General features: G+C 42.7%; 3 protein-coding genes across 8 annotated transcripts in view; 2 read left to right on the top strand and 1 right to left on the bottom strand.

Moving 5' to 3' along the window:
- The window catches only part of LOC110980951 (beta-arrestin-1-like), a 67,676-nt gene extending 61,292 nt beyond the window's left edge, over positions 1 to 6,384 (top strand). For all 5 annotated transcript variants that reach the window (XM_022238037.2, XM_087145412.1, XM_022238039.2 and 2 more), the window contains one exon: positions 2,334 to 6,384. In XM_022238037.2, coding sequence (XP_022093729.2) covers positions 2,334 to 2,433 — 100 coding nt within the window. In that variant the 3' untranslated portion in view covers positions 2,434 to 6,384. The remainder of the gene's footprint in view (positions 1 to 2,333) is intronic.
- Positions 6,385 to 7,069: 685 nt separating this feature from the next.
- LOC110981004 (uncharacterized) lies at positions 7,070 to 22,017 on the bottom strand. 2 transcript variants are annotated; one of them, XR_015427712.1, is made up of 19 exons: positions 21,894 to 22,017; positions 18,624 to 18,920; positions 17,768 to 18,263; positions 16,783 to 16,943; positions 16,221 to 16,408; positions 15,458 to 15,882; positions 15,201 to 15,293; positions 14,800 to 15,051; positions 14,044 to 14,121; positions 13,436 to 13,648; positions 12,801 to 12,918; positions 12,357 to 12,458; positions 11,886 to 12,101; positions 11,369 to 11,481; positions 10,792 to 10,923; positions 10,272 to 10,375; positions 9,715 to 9,828; positions 7,507 to 9,284; positions 7,070 to 7,420 (listed from the first exon to the last, which is right to left on the bottom strand). XR_015427712.1 is itself a non-coding variant. In XM_087146011.1 (18 exons), exons 2-18 carry the CDS (start codon positions 18,903 to 18,905, stop codon positions 9,135 to 9,137), a joined length of 3,237 nt encoding a protein of 1,078 aa, XP_087002137.1. In that variant the 5' UTR covers positions 18,906 to 18,920; positions 21,894 to 22,017; the 3' UTR covers positions 7,070 to 9,134. The 2 variants fall into 2 exon arrangements, 1 of the variants encoding a protein (XP_087002137.1); XM_087146011.1 differs by having other exon boundaries at positions 7,070 to 9,284.
- Positions 22,018 to 22,615: 598 nt separating this feature from the next.
- Positions 22,616 to 24,179, top strand: LOC110981028 (mediator of RNA polymerase II transcription subunit 11-like). The gene is made up of 3 exons (XM_022238175.2): positions 22,616 to 22,846; positions 23,512 to 23,652; positions 24,039 to 24,179. Exons 1-3 carry the CDS (start codon positions 22,768 to 22,770, stop codon positions 24,152 to 24,154), a joined length of 336 nt encoding a protein of 111 aa, XP_022093867.1. The 5' UTR covers positions 22,616 to 22,767; the 3' UTR covers positions 24,155 to 24,179.
- Positions 24,180 to 24,307: the final 128 nt, after the last annotated feature.

Genomic DNA, 24,307 nt, shown 5'->3' on the forward strand with positions numbered 1-24,307 from the left:
GTGACCCTTCACAGGCAATCAATTTTGAACAGGAGACTGCATTATGTGTTTGCCTTGACTTGGGGCTGGGTCTACAGTGGTCGACTGCAGGGATTCAGCCACATCCAAAACGGGCTTCAGGAGCTAGGGCTATGTCCATTGTCAACATGTGCAAGTGCTTTTGCAGTGAAGACTTGACATCTTGGTGGGGCCTTATAAGAGTTACAGGTGTTAATATCCCAGCCATGATGATAGAAGGAATACAGTAAGTTTAGGGTCAGGTTTGAAAACATATCAGCCCCTGTCCTTCACCGGCCTGGATGTCGCGTTAATCAGTGGTGTGTGTTTGTTGGATTAAAGAACCTAGCACATCAACTGAACTAGTGTAAATATGCCAGTGTTGCAAAATCTGACGAGGAAATTGCGTAAAAAAATTGAATTGCAGACAGCTGTTCCTGAAGTGGCTTACCAGTGCCCTTCTCAATAGTCTTGGGCCGTGTCCGAAACGGGCTTCCAGAGCTACGGCTAGGTCTATTGTCTACGCGTCTCCACGCATTTCTAATGGGGTGAAGACCTAGACCTAGCTCTAGACAAGAGATTTGGATGCAGCCATAGTCAGCATATCACTTGTACAGTGTTTAGAGGCTTTGCATGGTAGCCATCATACAGGTCAGTTGTTGATGTCCTCAGGGAAACCCCCTTTGTCCATACCCTATGGAACAAATGCACTGGCCTGCAAGATGGCAGGCATGCAAACCCTCTATAACTCAGTGAGCGTTGTATTCTAAATGTGGGAGGATCAGACTCCATTTCAGGCCTTTTCTTTAGCGGCCCAACCTGCACGATGAAGTGCTGCAAAATAAGATTGAGGTTGCATTTTTAACGATGATTAAAGTCATATGTTCACCTGCATGGTTTATTTCAACACTGACATTTAACTGATTTGCCAATCTCACAGCCGTAAAGTGTGGCAGCATCTATTTGTTTTTTTTTTTTTCTCTGTGCATTTCTGTTTGATCTTGTATGGTTGGAGCAGGTGCTTAAAAAGTTATCACATGCAAAGTAGCCTTGGTACAAGTTTCATTTAGTTGGAAGCAGTGGAACGTTTTTCTTTCATAATTCATTTTGATTAGAGAGAATGTTTTAAGCGTGATTGCTTGTCATTTCGTAAGTGTTCTTACCACCCTGTTTTTCTGGGTTAGACTGCCTCAGGTCTCGTCTGTCTCACTGTCATCTTCTTTGTCATATTCCCTGACTGCATGCAGTAATTTTAGCATAGAGTAGATCACCTTTTATACTTTTATAAAGGCACCAGATTTGGGGTATGAAAGCCTCATCCAAATCAGGCTATTTTTGACACTGGCTTTGTCTTGTTCCCATTGTCTCAGCACTGTGGCTATCCATAGCCATGGGCCAAAAAAGCCTGACTTGGACGTGATCATGCATGAGCACCTTTTATGATGACTGCAGATTTGTTAGAATGCATATTCATTGCTTACATACACCCTGTTTTGCATATTTGCATATTAATAATGGCACACAACTCACCCAGAGACAATTCTCTGTTGCAGTTGCAGCAATTCTGGGACTTCAGCACCCTGAATTCTTTTTTGTCCCTGTGAAGCACTTGTTTTGAAAATGGAAAAAAATTTATCATTTGCCACTGTTACAAAATATCTTTATATTTCAACAAAATATTAGACTAGGAGATGTTCATGAAATATTACTGACTCAGACAGGTTGAGGTTTTATTGTAAACATGTATAATGCATCATTGATACAGGGCAGCTATCAATAATTAAGGACATAGAGGGCCTTTTGGAATCTAGACCTTGGCCGTTTTCCAATACTCAACTTCGGCTCCATCTCAGGCTTCAACTGTTTTTTTAACCAGCTGACTTTGAAGCTGTAAGCGCAGTAATTAGTCTAATAGTGCCACAAATCATCAAATAAGATGCGAGAGAGCAAAAACTTACAGTAATCCAATTTGATTTAAACGCTTCAGGCCCACAATCAGGGATTGGTTTTGGGAATGAAGCCTGAACGGAGACGAAGTTGAGTGTTGGAAAATGGCCCTTTTGTTGTTTCAGGGCTGTGGAATTGACGTTAGAATGGTGACATTAAATGGACTATTGCTCACAAATGGGCCCCTTAGTGGAGAAACTCAAGCCCTCATTCTAGTACAGCAGGTCAGGTTTGTAGTTCTTGCTCTGTGGAAGGGTTCATGCTTGTCCAAGGTCCATACCTCACAAACTAATCTCAACATCTGTGACCGTAACAAATTGAGGCTCAGGATAATTTCGTTTGCTCTTGGTAACCCCTTGATTCCCGCTCTCTCCTGCCCCCTTTTTTAGCGGCGTGGAGCCAGCGACACCACAAGACGATGACCTCATCTTTGAGGACTTTGCCCGGCTGCGTCTGCAAGGCGCAGAAGGAGAAGGCACTGAGGCCTGATTGAATTTCGATTAGATACCATCGTCATGGTAATGTTAAGCGCCAAAGTTTGCCGGGACAAAAGTTGGGTTAACAAGCTTATGGAGAGAAGACCTTTTAAAGAAACCACCAGGAGAAGGTACAGATTAGAGAAATGGTTATAATGATTGGAGAAGTTGAGGACGTGCAAAATAGGAATTTATTTTTAATACAAATTATTGTGATTTTAAGACTCCTACAAGTTTTACCTTGACAAAGAAATGTACTCTCTGGTACCGCTTTAATAATTAAGATTGACTTACTTTATGTTCTCACGGTGGCTTCAGAATTTTAGAACAGTTTGTATTTTTATCTTCATGCCAGCCTCTGTAGCCGTATTTTGTGAGCGCTTTGAAAATCCACCTGCAAATGGAAGAAATCAGGGAATTAAAGACAGAGTTTAATTTGTCCTTGCCATTATTTTGTCACTGTCTAGCAGGCTTTCAGAACAGAAAACATAGTGTTGATCGCTGGTCAGGCTTTGTCAGGCGGTATTATTTTCAAAATGGATGACGATTCAGAGTCACACTTAGCTGATCAATTTACCTATGTCTATAAAAAAAGAAGAAATACTTAGTCGGCATAAATCTTTAAGAGGATTCTAGCTTAAAATTAGAAACACTGGTTCTTCTAACGAATGTCCATCTGCACACAGTAAGGTTGATATCCCGTACTTTCGTCTCAACCTTTCCATCCGACACTGTCAGTTGCGGTTTTCATTTTTGGAGGAAAGAGTGCCTATTTTGGCTTTTACAGGAGAGGTGCTTAAACTTTGTCGACCCATCCGAGGAGCATTACCCTGTTATGTAATATAAATGTATAAAAAAGTTGTCTAGATATAGATAAACGTAAATTAAAACACAACAGACACACATTTATGTATGTACTATATCCATATGATTGTCAACTTGCACGGAAATGCAGCGCTATAAGTGGAAGTGCTTGTTTCAATTTGTTTGCACAAGTTATTCTCTTTTTCTTTCTCTTTTTTACTAAACTGAATTGTGGTTTAGTAGCTTATAGATTGTCACGTGAATTTTTAAAATGTTGAAGTATTGTATACTCATGAAATGTGTTGGGAAAGGAGGTCGCGGTCAAGGAACTTGATCCAGTATTTTGGCAGCTTATTTTAATTTGAGATTTTTATTTTTTTGGCTAAAGAAGATACTCTGGTATAAAAGAATTTAATAGATATAGTAATAAGAGTCGTAAACCAGACTGATACTAGACGTATGTGTATGGGCACATGTAATACAAAAACAGGTTGATTGTTGAAATTTGCTGAATGGTTGCGGGCTTACATTCCAACTATTGGTCGCCATAAAAACTTCAGTGAGCATCTTTGCCCCAACAGATGTCTTGCCGAGTAGAAAGCTCTGCTCCACCAGAGCTGTCAGGTTATTGGCTGCAGTTTGCATCTTGTTTCCCAGGTCATGTAATAAGGAACAGGTGTTGCTATAGCAACAGTGTCACTCATCCAACTTTTTGTTCTCCTTTTTTAAAGTAAACAAGCGGCATTCAGAGAATGAAACCATTTTGGATTGGATTTATGTCAGGATGTAAAATGGTGTCAGTCAGAGATTTTACAATTTCTTTTCACCGTATTTCTGTCACTGCTGTAATGACATGTAGATTAGTTCTACTGTAATTGTCAGTGAGTTTGCTCTTGGTGTTTTGGAGAAATTTTAAAATTAAATGTGGCAGAATTTTTATCGTCGAATTACTGGCACAGGTTCAGCATTGCCTTGCCTCGACGGAAATGATGTTACTTGCCACAAACTTATTTTCCAAGCTCTCCAACGTAAACTGCCTCAGCAGGACAAAAAAAAAGTAATCAAATATTCATGTATATGATACTATGTGTACAGTACAATTTCTAAGAGACGAGGTGTACATTGAGCACAATGTGTAAGTATAAGCAGGGTTTAAGAAAAAAAATTTGAAGTAGAGCTGTAAAAGCATATAAAATGTTGTTGCAACGCCCAGAGCATAAGCATAAATGCAACATTGTGAAAGATAAGGACTTAATGTCTCGCGAATACTTCCTATCACCAATGTATGATGAGTATTTTGTTAAGTAAGAAGTATTTCTGTAGACTTGCAGTCTGATGACAATAGCTGATCTGGCTTCTAGTAATCGGCAAAGTTTTGTTCAGAAATGGTAAAATACATTTGGAATGAAGCGATGAAGTTATTTCTTTTATTTGGTTAACTGTTCGCTCATAAATCCCTACAGTTTCTTTGTTTTTTCCATGTTGCATCTTTTTTGGATAAAACTCTGTGAGATATTGGCCAGTTGCTTAAAGTCAAATTTTGGGCACTGGTGTTGGATTCATACAGAATTCTTTGATTTGACAAGTTTGGTGAGAGATGTATCTTTGAAATTTGCAGACAAATTCCGTCATTTGGCCGTTAATAAAAAGTAACTCATGGAAAGGCTGAAATATGCTGTTTACTGTTCAGTTTGAAAGTATTGGATTGGATTAGAGCCAGACTCCCGTAATCCTAAAGTACAATTGCCTCCATAAAACTAGAGAAATTTGAATTTTTTTTATGTACACCAGTCATTTGATCTTTTCACCTTGCATAATAACCTTGATCCACTCCGACCTCTGTAAAATATAAGCTGTTTAGAAGACCAGCCCGTACAAATCAGTGAATCAACAAGAAACTTCATTAATATACTGTCATTTCTTACATAGGAGTAATGTAACTGAATACGTAATTCTGAATAGAACAAAGTTGATTGGAATTCTTTTAAATTGATTTTGACACCTGATAGGTTTTGCTGTAGAAATTGAATTTGTGTACACGGTGATGACAGTGACTGCCACTGTGGAAGCCGTGTGTAATTAAAAAATATTGTTTCCCCAAGCCTTGATTTGTCAGCGTTAATATCTGACAGTATATTTGCGTAGTGACATCATGTTTCACTTTGAATTTACCAGTTCCCGCACAAGTATTGAAGATTGTGCCCCCTAGTATGTGGGTGTTAGGTATAATACACTTGAATATTGTATATTGTACAGTAATATTTAACGGTGTATATCTGACTGTTCTGTGATGTAAGCATTCATGTAAAGTGGCAGATACTCATGCTGTGTAAGCACTAACGGAGACAGTATGTTGTAGATGGAGTTATGTCCACTGTGTATTAGGCGTGTGTGCCGGGTACTGTTGACTAATCACAGGCCAAGCTGCCAGTTAGGACTTGGGGCTGCCATTTGGGAATGAAATCATGGGTCATTTTCTCAGACTGGGGCTTCAACACTAGCACGATTGTCAATTTAAAGCCTCAATTGCTGGCATCTTGGAGGGCTTTCAACTCGAGTTTAAAATGGCGAAGGCTGGAGCCAAGGTTTTGATTGTTTGGTTGGGGGGGACTGCAATTCCTCGCTTGGATAAAGAAAATTGTTACGAACAACAAAATGGTTAGGTCATGTGCTGTGATTGGCTAAAATGTTGCCCAGGGTACACGCAATACTCCGGCTTAATTGGGCATTGACTCTTGCTGTTTAAAGTAAAACTTTCACTTGTGTAACCCTTATCAAAACAACTCCCTCTGCATGTCAAGGCAAGTGTCCTAGTGGTTTCATATTTGCTGGGTTGAGAAAAACATAGTGTTAATTATATTTATACAGCATATTTTGTTTTGTTAATCTTATGTACAAGAAGCAGAACTGTGTTTGGACTTGTTAATGTAAGGAGGGATACTGCCAACGTGCATGTGCAGTCAAGATGTAGTGGTCAAATTTGATACAGAAGTTTAATTTTGCTGGCTTACCCCTCCCTGCCAAAATATTTCGTGGACACTTGCGTGTGTAGGGTAATTCTGGAGATTGCGCTTGACTGCTACATTTGTATTAATGTATGTTCACTGTTGTGGATACTTGTCTAATAAATAAAAATATATTATATGTCGTTGGTGAAATAGCCACTTGTCCATTACTTTTCTTTTAAAGTCTTGACACACCGTTCCACCCACAGTCCTGGAAGAGTCCATTACATGGTGGGGTGGATGGGGAGAGTCCATTACATGGTGGGGTGGATGGGGAGAGTCCATTCCATGGTGGGGCGATTAGGGAGAGTTCATGGCTTGGTGCGGAATGTCATCATAGTCCATTACTAAGCGGGGTTGGTAGGAATAGTCCATTACTTGATTGGGGTAGGAAGAGTTTATTACTTGATGGGGAGGGTCAAGATAGTCCATTACTTGGTAGGGGTTATAGGAAGAGTCCATTATCCGGTGGGGAGTGTTGGGAGAGTCCATTTTTCCATGGGGTTGTCAGGAAGGTGGTTGACTGGACATGCTGACGGTAACTGGTGTGGGTCAGTGTTGATTGGTGTTGATTGGTGTTAATTGGTGTTGATTGGTGTTAATTGGTGTTGATTGGTGTTAATTGGTGTTGACTGGTGTTAATTGGTGTTGATTTGTGTTAGCTGATGTTCCAGCCTGTACTAGGTGGTGTTAGCTTGGCTAGTGTTAGCTGGTGTTGTCTAGTATTAACTGATATTGGTTAGTGTTATCTTGCATTGGTTCACAGTTTGGGTTTCGTGACTAACTGATAATATCTTTTAAATCTGTACACATGAAAACAAAGTCAAACAACACATCACGTGAAGCTCTGTACACACATTTATTTCTCAGTTATAAAATTACAGTTCCGTAGACACATGCACATTATCTTTGTCCTGTATATAATAATACATAGCACTACCTGCCCTTCAACTCAAATGATTTGTATATAAAATACGCAATACAAAAACGAATGCCTCTCAAAATACACGCTCCAAGCTCTCTCTTTAAAGGACTTTTTTACACAAAATAAAAAAAAATCATACTGCACTGGGAGAGCATTAATGGTACCATTTTAAAGACTGACAGACCAAGTGATTTGAACGTTACATGCACACAAGGCATCATATCTATTATATTCCTTGTACCTATAGCTTTTTGCATAGCTGCCATCTTGCAGGCCAGTGATTTTGTTCCACAGGGTATGCACAAAGGGCGTTTCCCTGTGGAATAAAACAACTGCCCTGCAAGATGGCTACCATGCAAAGCCTCTATTGACAAACTTTATGAACTCAAACTTCTTGACGACTTCTGTCAACAACGTGGAGAACTTATTCCATTCAAAACTGAATAACAGATCATTCTGTCACACTTAATTGTCAAAACAGATCAGCGCAGTGCAATTTTTTTTTATTGAAAGCAAGTTCTAACATGCCAGTGGTAAAAGAAAATTTAATTCTGGTCGGGAGTTACTGATGAAGAATACACCTACTAATTGCTCCTGCTCTCCAGTTGTCAGCAATCTTTCACAATCAGTTTTCAGTTATTTCAGACAGCAAAATTTTAGCGGGGGATTTTAACGTGACACTTTTGATAGCGCGTGGCATTTTACATAATGTCCTAAACATACTGTGCCAATCTCCGTGTCACGATTCCATATGCAGGTTTGTGTGAAAATAATACCAAGTGAGGGTATGAAAATAAAGTGCACAATTATTTTCGTGTTCTTCACAAAACGTGGCTACATGGGACTGAACATTCTCAAATCCTGAGTTTCTTTTGGCTTGGAAAGAAAATTGATTATGTACATAAATTCGTATATTTACAGTATATACAATCTGATCCATAACTTAATTTTGGATATGGTAAACATTACAATGAAAACACGTACATTTCAGTGACATACACTGAAAAGCTTTGACTTGAGACTGTTAGTTCATTACTGAAGAGGTCCTTGTTGACAAAAAGATCGTCCGTTACCAAATTGATTGGAAGCAATTGGCAATATCACAATACTGTGCTGGGCAGTCATAATATTAAAATCACTTGGAAGTTACTTCATCAGTTTTTTTTTTAAAGTTCATTCCATGTTTTTTCAGAATTTTATTTGCTTCAAGGACCTTTTTTGCTTTGAACTGAAGAAACGGAGAAACGTGTAAGAGTTCGACATGGTGCGTATTCATATTTATTCTACGTTTCTATGTAGTGAACCGGAAGAAAGTGAAAACGTATTTCTACTGTAACAAGGAAGTCAAAAAATCTTGGGTGTTCCCAAGACAAAGACTAGCGCTGACTGCCAATGAATAATGTGAATCCCATTAAAGAAACTGCTCATAGTAATGAATGTGCTATGCCTCTATGCTCGACCTGCAAAGGGATGAACTGTTTTCAGGACGACCATGTCATCTTTAACCCCCCCCCCAAAAAAAACTGTCGGGCAGCTTTTGGTTGGTTTTTTAAAATTATGTCGCTTGTAAGCGCTGTCTCGCATTTGTTTCTCTGCAGCGTGCTGTCAGCTGGCAGGGTTCCTGGTCACGTTTGATAGGGATGTTGTTTCCATGAATTCGCGAGGTGTTGTTTCGCAGCGAAGTATTTTCTGGCTTGGCTCCCACTGAATCCAGGATCTGCATTTTCTTTCCCAACATAGCCTTTGGCGGCTTAGTTCTCAAGGGGGCTCCGTTTCTTCCCGAGTACTGCATTCCGGCGGCAGGAATCCTGATGACTCCAGGGTCCGTCTTCCTTTCTAGCCTGGCCATTTGGTGGTTTAGTTCTCACTGAAATGAGGGGGGGAGGGCTGTGTTTCGTGGCAGTTCCTGTCGGGGATCTAGGGCCTGCGCTTCTCTTCGCAGCATGGCATTTGTTACGCTGGCTCAGTTCGCGTCCAGTTTCAGGGGCTGTGCTTCTTCTTGGCGTGCCGTTTGTTGGCGTGGTTCTTGATGATGGCCATGACCTTGGGCTTGTGATCCAGGAGCTTCTGCATGGTGTTCTTGGCTTCCTCCAAGTGCTCCATCACGTACTGGGACCTCTGGATGTTGCCCTGCTCAGAAAAGACAAGACGGTTTTAAGACACCGCTGCATTAATTAAAAAAAAAAAAAAAAATTGGAGGTACAGAAATGAACAATTGCAACTGCACTGCGATTCTGTCAACCCCATCCTGCTAAGAGTCTTTCAAATTTTTTTGCAGGCATGGGAGAAGCAGAGGCCGGCCGCTGTTAGAGTGGATTAGGCTTTTATATGCGAGTTTGAGGACCTATGTGGACAGAATGTGCCGTTTGGTTACTGCAGAGCCAATTCAAAACTGTTATCAATTAAAGTGCTGAGGGACTAGGGGTTAAAAAGACAGCAACCGTAAACATTGTTTTATGGTCTCAAATCAGAAGGTGAGACACAGGACAAGACATTTTCAAGTGCAATACACACAAGCTAGACCAGTACATGTCCATACACTGGGGTGGAGGTTGCTTACCTGTATGAGTTCGTAGATCGTGGACGTGTCACTCTCCTTCCCAGGGGTCTGCCAGGGGGCCATACCATCCTTAATCCCTTTCATCTCGTTGAAAACATCTTTCTCTAATCCATGCTGAAGATTCAAAACAAAAATCATCTCTCAAGGGAATGGAAGAAAATGACTACAGCAGGATTCGAACCATTCACCTGGGGAACATAATACTGATGTTCTACTGAGCCATCCTATAATAATGGTCTCCCAGAATGTCAGTGTGTTCCTGCCAGGAAAAATGTGTCAAGGATAACGACGGTCAATGCGTATAAACCTGAACTGGGACTCTCCAAAAAAGTTGGATAAAAATAGTTGCTTATGCCCAGCATATTGGAACCAGAGCGGTATAGTGGTTTGATGATGAAAGAATTTCTCAAAAGGTTTCTTGTGGTGACTTCCTATTTCTCAAACAAAATCATTTCCCTCTCTACTCTCCAAGATTTCTTCAGACTGAGTTACGGTGCCATTATCAGGAACTGTCCGTTGCATGACCGCGGATTAATTAGTCCAGCTGTCCAACTCACCAGGTCCTCAAACTGGTAGGTGATGTGCCTGACTTTCCATCCGTCCGTCTTCTTGACAATCCCTCGCTGGTTGGCGATCTCGTGAATTGAGGTCTTTTTCTCTTCTGTGTAGAAACGATGAATACGGAAACAGGAATGAATTGATGAGTTGGACAAGGTTGGCGACGAAAATCTTTTTGTGCCAAATAAATGGAAACATTAAAGATTAGGAGAGAAAAAAACACCAATATTGACAAAGTTGGGATTTGCTCCTATGACGAAACAAAGTCCCCCAGCATTTTGTTCTGATCCTATTACTACCAATTCTGGAGTTACATCTGAACTTTGCAAGCCTTCCATTGACATGCAATCCTGAATAAAGATGCTGACATATATGGTTGCTTACAGTGCAAGGCTGGATAGGCCATGCATCATTTTGGGGTCGTGGGTTCGAATTTCGAAACCCCTCTCTGGCCATTTCTGTCCTCTGTCTACACGAGCAGTATCATTAATGACTGGTTTTGAAAGACTACATGCTGACCTTTTGGCCGGACGTCCGAGTACCTCTCAAAGTGGTTGTGGGTGGGCTTCCACGACTGGCGGTAAGTGTCTATCAGCCGCACACAGGGCCGGCGGAAGTAATGCACCACATTGACGTGATCAACGTCAGACACTGGTAAAAGAAACCGAGTAGCGATTCAAATCTAAGAACGAGTTGAAGGTGGAGTACTTACAATAAAACTAGGTACAACTGGCATGGAGAGGAACTAAGACATTCCTACTCAGGGAGTAACAGGTCATTACGTTAGAGTTCTGTCCCAAAATGAAACAAATTTAAACCAGTTTTTTCCACTCTGATTTGATAGGAAATGTTGGGTGCCCTCACTTCATTTTGATGTGAGGGTGGAAGGCAAGAACTCAATTTAGTTGACGAGTACAATGTCTGGCAATTTCACAGAGACTGGTATTTGAATTTTTGGGTGAATGCTTCGCATTCAAAAACCCACCATGATGAATAAAGCAACCCCAAAATATTTTGAGTTTGAGAAACATTTTATAAATGTCGCCACAAGGGGGGGGGGGAGCTCGTCCATTTTTCAAAAATATCTGGGACTGACCCGTTGCTTTTTTCTCTTTCTTTTCTTTCTTGACACGGACGTGTTTGTGCTTGGTTTCCATCTCTTCGTCCGTGGACTGGTCGTCAAGGATGTCGTGATGCTCCGTGGCAACCCTGCATCAGGATGGAAGAGGAGGGATGGTGTCCCAACATGATCGCACATCGATAAAGTCTGGTTATATTCCAGCAGGAGCGCTCATGGCTCTAAAGAGGTTGACTTAGATATTTTCTGTTACTGTTAGAAGAGATAATGAAACACTAATTCCGCATCAAACCAAATGTAATGGTGAGCAGTGAAGTGCTGCACAAGGCATCTATCACCTGCCTGTGGAATAAATCTTGCCATTTTGTAACTCAAGATTTCATAAAAAAACAAAAACAATTAATAGATACATTTCTAGAAACCTCAAAATCAGGACAGTTCCGATTAAATTGAATGCTTGACAGGTATGCACAAGCATCATCTTTACAGCATGGATAGATAAAAAAGTGGAGTTTGAAAGCAGAAATCAACTCACTTGTGTTGCTGTTTGCGGGGTTTCTTCCGAGGCGACGGGCTGCACTCCCCGATGGAGTTGGTCAGGCTCAGGTCTCGGGGCAGGCTAGCCTGGGCGCCAGCCTCTGAATGGATGATCTCGTGCTCCTGCTTGATTTTGACGGCCGATGACGGCACATCCAGGCTAGCCTCCGAGGCATTGCTGTCCACAGAGTGTTGGCTGCTGGCTAACGAATCGCTGAGTTGGAAAAAGAGGCACAAAGCATTGATTAAAGAAACGTGAATGAAAATTCAGCAAAGCGGACACACTGTGCTCGTTTCCAATTGGAAAATGCAATCAAAATCATTTCCAGTAGCCTGAAATGGCATTCTTCAATGGAGCAAGGAAAAAATTTAACTTAAATCAGCAATTGTAACAATCGCCACACACATAAATTTTTTTGAAGAAAAAGAATTTGGAGAAACTCTGACAGGGGAGTGATTGTCTTTATACCTGTGTTTTGGCGAGCTTGAGGTTGATCTGGCGAAGTCTGTCTTGGGGCTGCTGGGCTGGCTATTGGACTGACTGCTTGGTATCAACTTCCTGATCGCAGAACTAGGAAAGCAAGAGATCAAACAGAACAGGGAAAATAATGATTTTCAAATCATCATCAGACACGCTGACCAATTGGTCCTAGGTTCTATGGTAATTGAAATAATGAGGTCCTCTGTTACAATATGTACCAACCAAAAGCACCAAGAACAGAATAAGACTCAATAAGAAACCATTTATCAAAACATAACTTTCTTAAAAATAATGATACAATAATGACCTCCATATTTTTCTAGATAAAAATTTCTTATCAAACCTTGCGCGTCCCTACCCTGGCTAGTACGTCACTGCAAGGTCTCTGCACCAACCAACCCTGGTCTTCAGAGTGCCGTGGGCTTGTCTTACCTGTCGTTATTTATTCTCCTCTTGAGGATACTTGGCCTTGGTGAGGCGTTGGGATTCGGGGAATTACTCGCCGGCTGAGTTGCGCCGAGTGACACAGCTGCGCTAGTATGGACACCAGCTGCCGGGGGAAAAAAAAGAACAAGCAATTGAACACCCAATCAATCCCAGTCTCAAAACAGTTTGATGCAACGATGATTACATTTCAATTGGAGACTTGTGCGCTGCAACCTGCTACTTAGGTAAGAGATGAAACAAACTCATTTCCTCTGAAACCCACCACACACAGCGCTGAAATTTGAAACCATCAGGCATACAACTTGGACTTCGACAAAAAAATGAGGAGATTCCAATCTTTTCAAGACTTTCGTACGGTGTTTCAATTTTCCAAGGCATGAGTGGGAAGTGAAAACTAAGACAATCAGGTGTTATGTCTGCCTGAATCTTGTTGGACTTGATCAACTGCCGTACACATTGCGTGGATGCTTGCCACACAGCCTATATCCTTCAAAATCCTACACTCACACAAGGATTTGGGAAGGTTCGGGCTCAAGACAGACCAGAGAAATGCACTTAGAGGATGTCAAGGTCAAGTGGAAATGACATGATTGGACAAAGCCCCTCGCTGGTGCTCATACCTTCTAACGAGGGCGCCATGCCCATGGTGTTGTGGACGGGCAGCTGTCGCCGGGACTCAATCATCATGCTGGTGGGGTTGAGTCGCACCGGACCGCCTGCCGTGGCCACGTGGGCGCCCGCCGTGGCTGAGTGGGCGGCCGCTACGACCGCAGCGGCCACAGAGCTGTTCTGGGGAGTCGTTGGGTGCATCGTGTGCCTCATGTGGGACTCTCCTGGAATCATGAATATCCAGATCATAAGGGTATTCAGATAATGAATATTCAAGTATGAATATTCAGTTTATGCTTATGAGAATATTAACATATTCAACTGGGGATTTATCAATTCTACATCCAAACATTCACAGATCTCATTACTCTGAAACTAACCATAATTAAAAATTGTCTTGGTAACATTGTCTATGAACATTTTAAAATTGTTTTGCGAAGCATGGCTACAGAATCATCAAAGCATGTTCATAAAACAAAATATTCATTTTGAAGGAATAAATCTCACACTAATTAAGCACTAAGCTGAGCACCCACTGGGCCAGGATTTCCAAAACCAAGTCTCTGTACATCGCAAATTTTGAATACTGAACCGTGTGCGCAAATCCCTCTGAACCTACCCAGTGTAGATCGGACGCCAGCCGCAGACATCGAAGCAAAGGAGTGAGGACTGCCATATATCATGGGACTGCGATAATCTGAGGGTAAAATTAAATTACAAAGATGTTCCATCTTCCAGGTTACACCTCTGACACGCAGCAACACACAACGCTGCATCCATCTTCGGTCACAAGAGTACGACATGGAATATCCAACTACTCAAATACATGTGGCAATGTTATACAATACCTCCATAAATCCCTGATCAATCCTGATCGGTAGATAATGATGTTGAATGCTTCCTTCTATTCCATGGTACCCATTGAATACAACTTCCATTTCACTTGACTGGTTTCCGGCCCCATTTCATTCCCAATGTAGGGACAGGAACCAGTCAATACTGCACAGTCCTTCCAGTGGTTGGTATTTTGGACACGAATCTGTTTTGCAAGATGGTGGCCACTAATACGCACGGACTGTTTGTTTGTTTTAACAGAAGAGGATTTGAGCAGGAATTGTACAAACAAATAATGATAATGAATGTTTCACAATCGTGTAATGGCAAGAATACTTCCATTTGCTGACATATGGAATGTTCCATTCGACTCGGCTTTGCCTTGTGGAATGGAACATTTCACCTGTCACCACATGTAATTAAATTCTTACCATTGCACTTATAGACATTCACTATTTTTATAATGACCAAGGATAACTTCTTGGCAAGGTTTACACTCGGGTGTCAATGTTGTTTCAGTTTATTCACAGTCGGTAGTTACCCATTGTGCCCAAGAAGTACTGCTGCATGGAGGTCGGGTACGCATGTCCCCCATGGGCGATGGTTCCAGGGTGGCTGGGTCTCTCGCCCCGCCCATCGCTCAGGGACACTGTCGGGGGCAGCGCGGTGACCGTTGTGGCAGCCGATGTGTTGGGGGAGCTCCTGCTGTGGGCGGAGATGTACGATCCGCCCTCGGTGACGTAAGGTCCACTGGGCCTGGCTGGATGGGACATCTGACGGGGTAAGACCTTAGCTGGGGGCGGGGAAGGAAGGGAGACAGAGAGGGTAAAAGTTGAACACCTCTGATATGCGATTCACAATTCAATAGGAAGAAATTCAGCCCTCCCAAAGTCAATTTCTCTTTCAAGGCGGCTTATTGTTGCAAGATAGGTATGTCCTTACCGACTGGAATTGACGAAGTGGTTATTGGCTGTGGTTGAGAGCTCAACGTTGTCACAGTTATTGCCGATGTTCGCATACTGCTGTGAATTATAGCTGTATCACAGATCAATGAATAAACACTGACTGAAAATATTGCTTTTTATATCAACAAATTAAATAGATTATGAGTCAAGTTAAAAAAAAAACACACCATTCTCTGGAATGCCGTATTATAACTTCTTCAAAACAAAACAACTTCAAAAAAAGATAATTCTTACTCTGAGAAGGTACTGTGTGGTGCGAGAGTGTGGTGGCAGTGACCAGGCTACTGGACACCTGACTGGTGACACTGCTGGCTGGGATCCCTACCCCCTGGGGAGGGTGCGTCATCCTCTGCACGCCCAGCCCCTGGGAGGAAATGTAGGTGTGCTTGGCCCCGCCCAGCTGCGACACCTTAGGAGCCCCTCCCCCTCCTGGCTGGGTGACCGTCACCCAGTTGTAGCTGGGCCGTGGGTCCACCAGCTTGACCTCTGGCTTGGACGTCACGGTGGTGATGACGGTGCTCGGGTCGGTCGGCTTGGTGGCCTCTGCTTTGCCTTCTGGTTGCTTCTTGTCGGTCTTGGGCAGCTGCTTGATGTCTGGGCGGAAGGGATGGCCAGCAGTTTGGAGGTGGGGCTGAGCCATGGACGCATGAGGCAGAGTCCTAAAAATTAGACACCATTGAAATCCTTGTCAGATTTTTTCTGACGGACTGATAGAACAAAGCAGGTCACATATCTCCCTCATAAAATGGCAAAAGTAAAACAAAATTACAAAAAATAGCCTTCAGATTCAAGTGGGATCTGGTTATGTGACAATTTTCATGAAGTCCTAGACACAAAAACTGCTGATCGAAGGAAAGTTCACTTACAAAAAAAACAAACGAGTAAAGCATGCAGAACACACAGCTGAAGACCACTCAATGCACAAGCAATCTTCTGTCCCTGCCTTTGCACATGTTTCTTATCATGTGATCTTCTTAAGGTGGTTTTGTCAGCCTACCTGTGAGCCTCCGAAGTGCTAGCATGGTGCGTGGGCATGCTGGCTGCAGCGCCAGGGGAGCTGGCACGGGTGATGCCTGGTGGGCCAGTGGGGGCCATGCCTACCCCTCCCAGGCCGGCCGGGGAGTGTAATCGGCCCGGCATTTGGTGCTGGCCTGGCAGGTGAACTGGGGCTGGTTGGTGATGCCGCTGAAATTGGGGGAAAAAAAGGGAGGAAATAATGTGAACTAAATATGCACAATAGTGTTCACAATTTGAATAACGAGTTCTATGTTCATGTACAAAATATCGAGTTCAATGTTGATGTAAAATTCCAACCGAGTTGTAATATTACCATTACATAAAAACTGCATTGGTCTTAAGGTCAGATGACTTAACTGTAGATTTAATCAATTATCTAGAATTCTAAGGCCATTACTGAAGCAAAGCCTATGGGAGTGGTTTGTCTAGCCCTAGCCTGTGTCCAAATTACTAGGCCATGGTTTGAAATTATGCACGAGCCTAAGGTTGTGGCTGCAGCCACTTCCAATAGAGTAAGTAATTTGGATAAGGCCTGAGTTTACCTGCAGTTGCTGGCCAGAGAGGGTTGGCGACTGTACAGCCGGAGACGCCATGGTGACGGTCGTGTTGGGGAGCTGACCCTGGGAGACAGGTGTGGTGGTTCTCAAGATGGCTGTGGTCATGCCGCTCTTGGGGGCCGACATAGCGGCAGCGGCTGCTGCTCCTGAACAAACCACCAAGCAAACAAACACACGTACAAATGAGAAGGAGAAACATCTGAGAAGCAAGTTTGGTTAGTACCTCGCATTACTAATTGTAACTTCAGATCATTGTTTTAAACCAGATTTAGAGGGTGGATATGTTCGGATCAAACTGTTCGACCATACGCAAAAGGAATTGAGAAGACTAATTCTGTAGAAACTTGAACAGACAAGAAACCAGAAGCCATGTTTTCTTCTAAAACTCAAATGAGGGGTACTACCTCTCATTGAGCTCATAACTTCAACTATCAAAAAGGCTGGTACTTGTATCCTCCTCGAGCACAAGCACTCCCTCACTGGTTGATAAGAACCATGCTGGTCAAGAGTGTTCAATTTGTCTGTAGCGATGCGACCATGATGTGTGCATTTCATAGTTTTTCGTAAACCAATGAGGTGCAGTTCCAACCAAAGGAACCTCTGTTTCTACAAAAATTGTGTCCTCTCTTGGTCCTGCTCAAGGCCAATAGGGTAGGTCAAAAAAATCCTGATTTTTTCCCACACATAGCGTCATATTTTTTTACAATTACATAACAACCACTAAGACTAGCACTACAAAAATTCTTGTGGGTATTCTCCATCAAGATACCTATTAGTAGAATGAAAAAATTACTGCACTCCACGGATGAACGAGGGTGAACCTAAGGGTCCTTGTGTATGGGACACAGTATGTGTGAAACGGTGGACTTGCAATGTAAATATGAGTTGTGTGAATTAAGGCTCACTCTCATGGCCACATTTGCTGTTGCCTTGCAAGGAATTTACGAAACGTGTCAGACTCTGAGCTTACCTCTGGGTAAATGCGAAGGAAATGTATGCTGCTGTATCTGTCCCGCTGCAACATGGGTACCAGTGATCAAGCTCGGATGCATGGGTACCCCCCGGACGTACTGCGGAAGGCTTGCCAGGCTGCCCACTGTGCCCGGCTGGGCACCGCTGGTCGCCACCTGGACGGGCGTGCCGCTGACTTTGACCTTGTGGGTGTCACCCCCGGCGGAGGTGACGGCGGACGACCACGCAGTGGATAGGCGCACCTGGGACTGGGCGCTGGGCACCGGGAGAGCAGTCGTCAACAGATGGGTACCGGGGGCCGCAGTCGGGGCGCTCTGTACAATGTGGGCTCCAGGCACTGCGTATGTGCTGGGGGCGGACTGGGTACCAGGGATTGGGTGGGTGCTCGGAGAGGCATGGGTGCTGGGCACCATGTAGGCAGTAGGCTGGGGGAGGGTGGTTGGTAGCATCTTTGATACAACTGGCCGGGAGATAGGTTGAGGTTTGACAGCAGGCTAGACAAATACAAGAATAATGGACACAAATAAGGATTCGTCATTTCTCTCTCACTTATCTAGTGCTAGAAACAGGATAAGTTACACAGAGCACATATGATCAAAATGCCCAAGCCTTCACTTCCCACTTATCTGAATGGGGCCAGCTTTAGATTTCAGTTTTTAATTGGTCGTTTCCATCTATGGTGCTTTCTAAAGCTGGTTACCCTTTCTCAATGCCTCTACACTGAGAACTTTTGAAGACAAAAACTAAACCTTGGACTAATTGAATCTATGACCAAATCCAGCGGGTAACCTTCCTGACGAAAAGAAGCCACTGCCCCCATGTAATCATCCCTTTAGTGTGACCACCATACTTACAGTGGCTGCAATGGAGATAGTCGCTGGGATGTGCATCTTGCCAGGCTCGGGGGCGTGCTTGTGCTGCGTGATGGTGAATATCTGCTGCTGGGGCTCCACCGGCAGCGAGATGCTGATGGGAGGGTTGACCGGCTGCACCACCACCTTGGGACTGCCCTTGGCGGGGCTCTTGCTGCCTGGCTTGGCATCGGTGCTGTTCATCGGCACAGAGGTGCTGGACTGGCTGGTGGTGGTGGGGGCAGGGGTCCCACTGCTTGCAAGTGGGGCAGACTGGGTACTCATTTCAATGGAGCAGGTCTGGCAACAGAGAACACAGGCTACATTTATTTGATTTTTTTTTTCCAGGGTATCTTTCATTTCTTTACGTTAACCCTCGATGCAAAAAATCCATTCTGGACAAAGTTTTCTTCTTGATCAAAATCAGTCGAGTGAGTCTTTTTAACAATTCAGATTCCCCTGCCTACATGGGGCAGATATGGCTGGCTGTTACTGTGGATACAACTTGACATAGTTGGGCGTCGACTGTCAGCGACTGATAGGCAAGCTTGGTCTACCAGTCACCTGTTTTTGTCTGTTGACAGAATTTCCCTAGTGGAGAAGTGAATGGACTTCTCCACTATTTGTTTTAGGACTGAAGGGGGCTTTAGTTTTAACCCTAACCCCTAGGCCCTTTTTGCTAGGGACCCTCCTAAACCCCCCAAAATCCTCCAATTTGGTGGGGTGAAAAAGTTGGATTCTCCCTCCATCCTCCTAAAATCCTAGATTTTCTACCTACAGTCTCGATCCTTCAAAATCCTCCGGTAATTCCTGTTATTTTATGTTAAGGCAGTGCGAATGGCACTCTTGAGCAGTGCGGTTGATTCAAAAGAAATATCGGGCTGAATTTACACATGACTCGGCAAAAACAACACAAGGTCCATCCCACGACCTTCTCGCATTGCATCCTTTGCAATAAGCCCTACCCTTTTGTCACTCACCTTCAATCCTTCAAAATCCTCCAAAACTGCCTGAAGGATTTCGGAGGATTGAGGAGGGTTAGGGCTAATCAAAGGATTGTATTTTAAGGTACAGGAAATCCAAATATGTTCAAATGATTTCATCTCCAATGGAGGTCTGTTGTTCACAATAAAAGCAACAGATCCGTGCAAATGATTCCCAAAGCATTGAGTGAGCTATATCAGGAGCAAGCTTTTGGCAGTCATGCTGCAAAGTATGGCAATTGGTCATTCCATGAGGTTGGGCACAATTTGTGACAGTGTCCTTGTTACATGGGTAACTTCTACCACCTGTCATCACCTGTAGAGTAGGTTCTTTACTCTGTCAAAATATCACACACCTCTGTATTCAGCCTTGCAAGACGTATTTATCAATGTCTGTTTGGAATCTACATGCGGGAAACAGCTGTTCATTTCTACGGAACCCAGGTAATAGTGGATACCGTCACAATTTGTGCCCCAACCTCATGGAATGACCCCAAGACACGAGTGACTAGACCGATAAAACAGCAAATATGAAATTCGATCAGATTTGATTCAGTGTCTCAACTTTGTTATTCATATGGACTGTGAAAAAATTGGACTTTAATAGTTTTCTATGCAAATTTCTATTGTTGCAACAAGGCTACTCCAGTGGAATTGAAACATCACTTAACAGCAAATTTTCATAATTCTCCTAGTCAAGTAGTCACGCACTGCATGCTTTGGTTGCAGCAGTATAATGTTGGAAAGCACACATACGGCTCGATCAGTTTTACCTCACCACACTCATAAGTTCATTGATACACAATCACAAAAACTAATTATGCACAAATTGGAAACGTGGGCGGGTGGGAGCCTGCAAAAGAGAAGAGGGCAAAACTGCAGTTTCAGTGTCCAACACTTTTAATGCGGGATAGATCTGGAACAGACACCTGAGAATATATGCCCTCTGCAGGGGCTCGGATAATAGCACTGGACATCAACCCAAACCAGGAATGTAACTGATATGACATGGGAAAAAATGTTGCATCCTGACTCCACTTCAGCAGTTGTGTACAAAGTCTATGGGGAGGGAAGAGAATTTTCTAAGTATTTCCCAACAACATCGGTAAATGTTTCTCAGTTCAGAATTCTTGTCTTTCCAGCTTTTCTGTAATGACTGACTTTTACTGAGATGATATATGATGAGAACGTGGAGTCAGGATGCAACTTTTTTCCATGACATGAATACAAGTGTCACGCCCCAACTATAGTGTCTGTCCCAGCTGTAGTGCTGGGCTGACCCAACTATAATTGTTGACCAATTTCTATACAAAATTTCCCGATCTTATCCAAGCTTATGCATCGCACACTTGATACAATTCATCTAAATTATGGCACTTCATCTATGACATGGCATTGTAAACAATACGACTTTGGCACACCCTGGACACATGCGCACTGAACCTCTGTTCTCTAGCTGGGTCGGCCCAACTACAGCACTAGAGTTGGGACTGACAAGTCAAAAGAGAAATTGGGCCTAACGCTACTCTTTTAATTTGGCTGGAAGTCAACTCCGCAATGTAAGTCTGTTAAGCGCAATCTTGAACCTTGCGCAAATCCACTGTACTCCCGTCTTAGTTGATTATCCTATGAATGGATGTTATTCCAATGCAAATCAACTTCTGATGGAGTACCAATTTGAGCAAGGTTCAAGATTGCACGTAACAACTATCAACCCTTCCATGAACCATTCCCTTTCCACGTTTTCACACATAAAAACTGCTGACACAGCAAGCAGGCTTGTAACATAAATTTTACAAGTGTGACAAGTGCATCGATGTTCAGACATGTTGAACATGAAACGTCATTACCGTAACTCCCGTAAGACTCGCGAAGGCAAAGGCTGTCCCACACGGTGTTCAGGCATATTTGATATTGGTGGTGGAAATAAAAGACCGGACGGGAAGGATTTTTGCCCATCCTTGTTTCGGGTACAATTTTTGTTCACAGAAAATGAGATTTACTGTACGTTAAGCTAACATATGTAAAGAAAGCAGGCTGATTTAATACATCCGTAGGGATTTACATAAATAATTTCACAACATTGAAAAGTGTCTAACGTTATGTCGAAAACTGTCCATGTCGGTGCATCCCAACCACAACGTCAACATACACACGAACGCGTTCAGGTCTCACTCTTACTCTGGAAACTACGTCAACTTCCCACCTCTTTAGAAGACACCCTACAGGAGGAATTTTTACCAAAATCTCTGGTTAAGTACTGTCGTGTATGTACTTTTTGAATACTTACTTATTTTCACGTTTCAGTGCTCTGTTGACGCTGAAAAATTAGGTTGAATTTTGGCATTCTCTCGGACGAATGTGTATCACACTTCCGATTTTTTGAACGATGTTTCTCAGCCTCGTAGCTTTCAGGCACGTAGAAGATGATTGGTTTATTTTCCATGCAAATTTTCCCTACCGAGTAGGCTATGTAACAGCTCAAACGATTGGCTTATACGTTTAGTTCTTGTGGAATGTAGTATTATACTCCGGGTAATGAATTCTGCACACATTTCCTACTTTCCAAAGCAAGAATTTGTTTTCCCTTTACAGATAAACAAATGTCAATTTAGACATTAAAAAGTACGTTAAAATAATTTTAAAGCCTATCTTAATAAAATGTGTTTGTTGGGAGAGACGTAAAAGGGATCAATAAGATATATCAAAAGTAAACACCCCCTGATTATGAAATAGATTTGTCCAAGTTGCCATCAATTTTCCCGCGGTTTGGCCCATTTTGCCGAGGGTTGTACGTCAAGAACTTATAATCACAAACATGAAGGAAATCTTCAAAAAAACGCATAACAAATCATTGATATAAGAATTTGCAGTATTCTTTGTGCTTACAAACAAGCTTTTTTTCTGTACATGTTCCTGAACATCAATATCCTTGAGTTTCCCGATTCCCTCAACCCTCTTTGAATTAGTTCGATCGCCCAATATTTGCAGACGACGACGACCCCGGCCCGATTGTTTTCTGTGTGTAGCGCGTGCCGTTCCAAAAGCTGCTACACTCTGTGTGTGCTGCATGCGGGATGTAGCTCTGTACATGTACATGTGTGGTTAAGGTTTAATGTGAAGCGAACTCTCTATGCAGGCGTTGTTCGCGTGTAGTGTGAAATATGACTTCCCCGACAGAGAATCGACTGAAACAACTGGAAAGCATCGAAAATGACATCGCTAATGTAGTACTAAATGCAGGTAAAATGGAAATACGATTCTTTGATGTTGGAGTGTCGTAACTTGGCTACAGGAAGATGATACTTTTGTGGGTAGGAATTATCTTGAACCTCGTCAAATCTGGATCAAATGGAGAACGGGTTGATGCCTTTTTTCAGAGCGCAGAGAAATCTTTTCGCCATGATGGAACCCCAGTTGACCTTGTGAACTGTCGTATGTAAATTACCGCTTACTATAGTCCGGCGCGGCCGGCCAAGTGCAAAGATCTCGGACGTTCGATCGTTGGTTTCGCCTGACCCCTTAAACATTAACGTGCTAAAAGCAACCCTTGTAATGGTATGACCGGTTTTACTTGGAATGGGAATTTTGTTTTGTTTATAAATATTGCAGGGGTAAGTCATAGCCTACTTCAATGCGGACTTTGCATGTAAATGCAAAACATTTTAGCATTGAATTAAAACATTTTTTTTCTCATTTTTTGGAAATCGAAGGAAAATAAGGAAATGCAAATCCATCTCAAATTTAATTAGGCCAAGCTTTAACTTAAAATGTTTAGAATCATTGAAAGAACAATTTGTTCAGCAGATGCAGAGTTAGAGTGTCCGAGTACTGCCCCTAAAATATAACATAACCAATATAAATCTTCTGCCTATTGTTTTCCCAAACATTTTGTTGATTTTCTGAAGGACGAGCTGTCAGTGAGCTTAGTGAAGAGAAGCCCAACGAACACCTGACAGAGCACTACACCAGACAGTTCCTGAAGACACTGGAGAAAGTGGAAAAATCCCTCACGGAGCAGATCAACTACTTGTCTCAAGTTGCCACTGGTGAGATGCTGAAATTGACTAGCTAACTTTTGTTAGAAACCTTTCTGAATCCTTCAAACTCTTCCCTTGAGTAGACAGCCTGGTGTATTTATTGCACTCGAGCTTCCCAAACGGCACCAAGCCTTGTGTGAAGTAACATTGGCTGGGCTCTGCTATCCTCAATGCTGGGGCATGATTAATGAACCTGGAGTGTTTAAGTGTTATCATTGGACAAATCAAACATTTTAATGTGGGAAGGTACATCATAATTAAAAGCAAACATAAAGAACTGAACTACTCTACTAGCTACATGTTAATGTATAATGGATACGGACAGGAATGAGACAATGCAAAAGTTTAAGAGCAAAAGTTTAATGAATCTGATTTCTGTCTTTTTGGGGAAAAAGGTCAACCTCACGAGGGGTCAAGCTACTCTGCCCAGAAGGATGCGCAGATGGCCATTCATCGTCAGGACCACATTAAGAGTGAACTGAATGAACTCAAGACAATCTGTGAAAGCTGAGTATCGTGAAACACCGCAGATTGCAAAAAAGCTTGTTGGTGCTGCTGCCGAAGTGCTTCATCACTGTGAGCATCCATTGATAAAAAGCTGGACTGTCTTGCGCGGAGAAATTGGAATGGTCAACTAGATTGCCTCATCTCTGTCGAGACAAAA

This window comes from Acanthaster planci, linkage group LG14 (assembly GCF_054643075.1).
Source record: "Acanthaster planci isolate LZ-2023a linkage group LG14, COTS_SCS, whole genome shotgun sequence".
Lineage (NCBI taxonomy): Eukaryota > Metazoa > Echinodermata > Asteroidea > Valvatida > Acanthasteridae > Acanthaster > Acanthaster planci.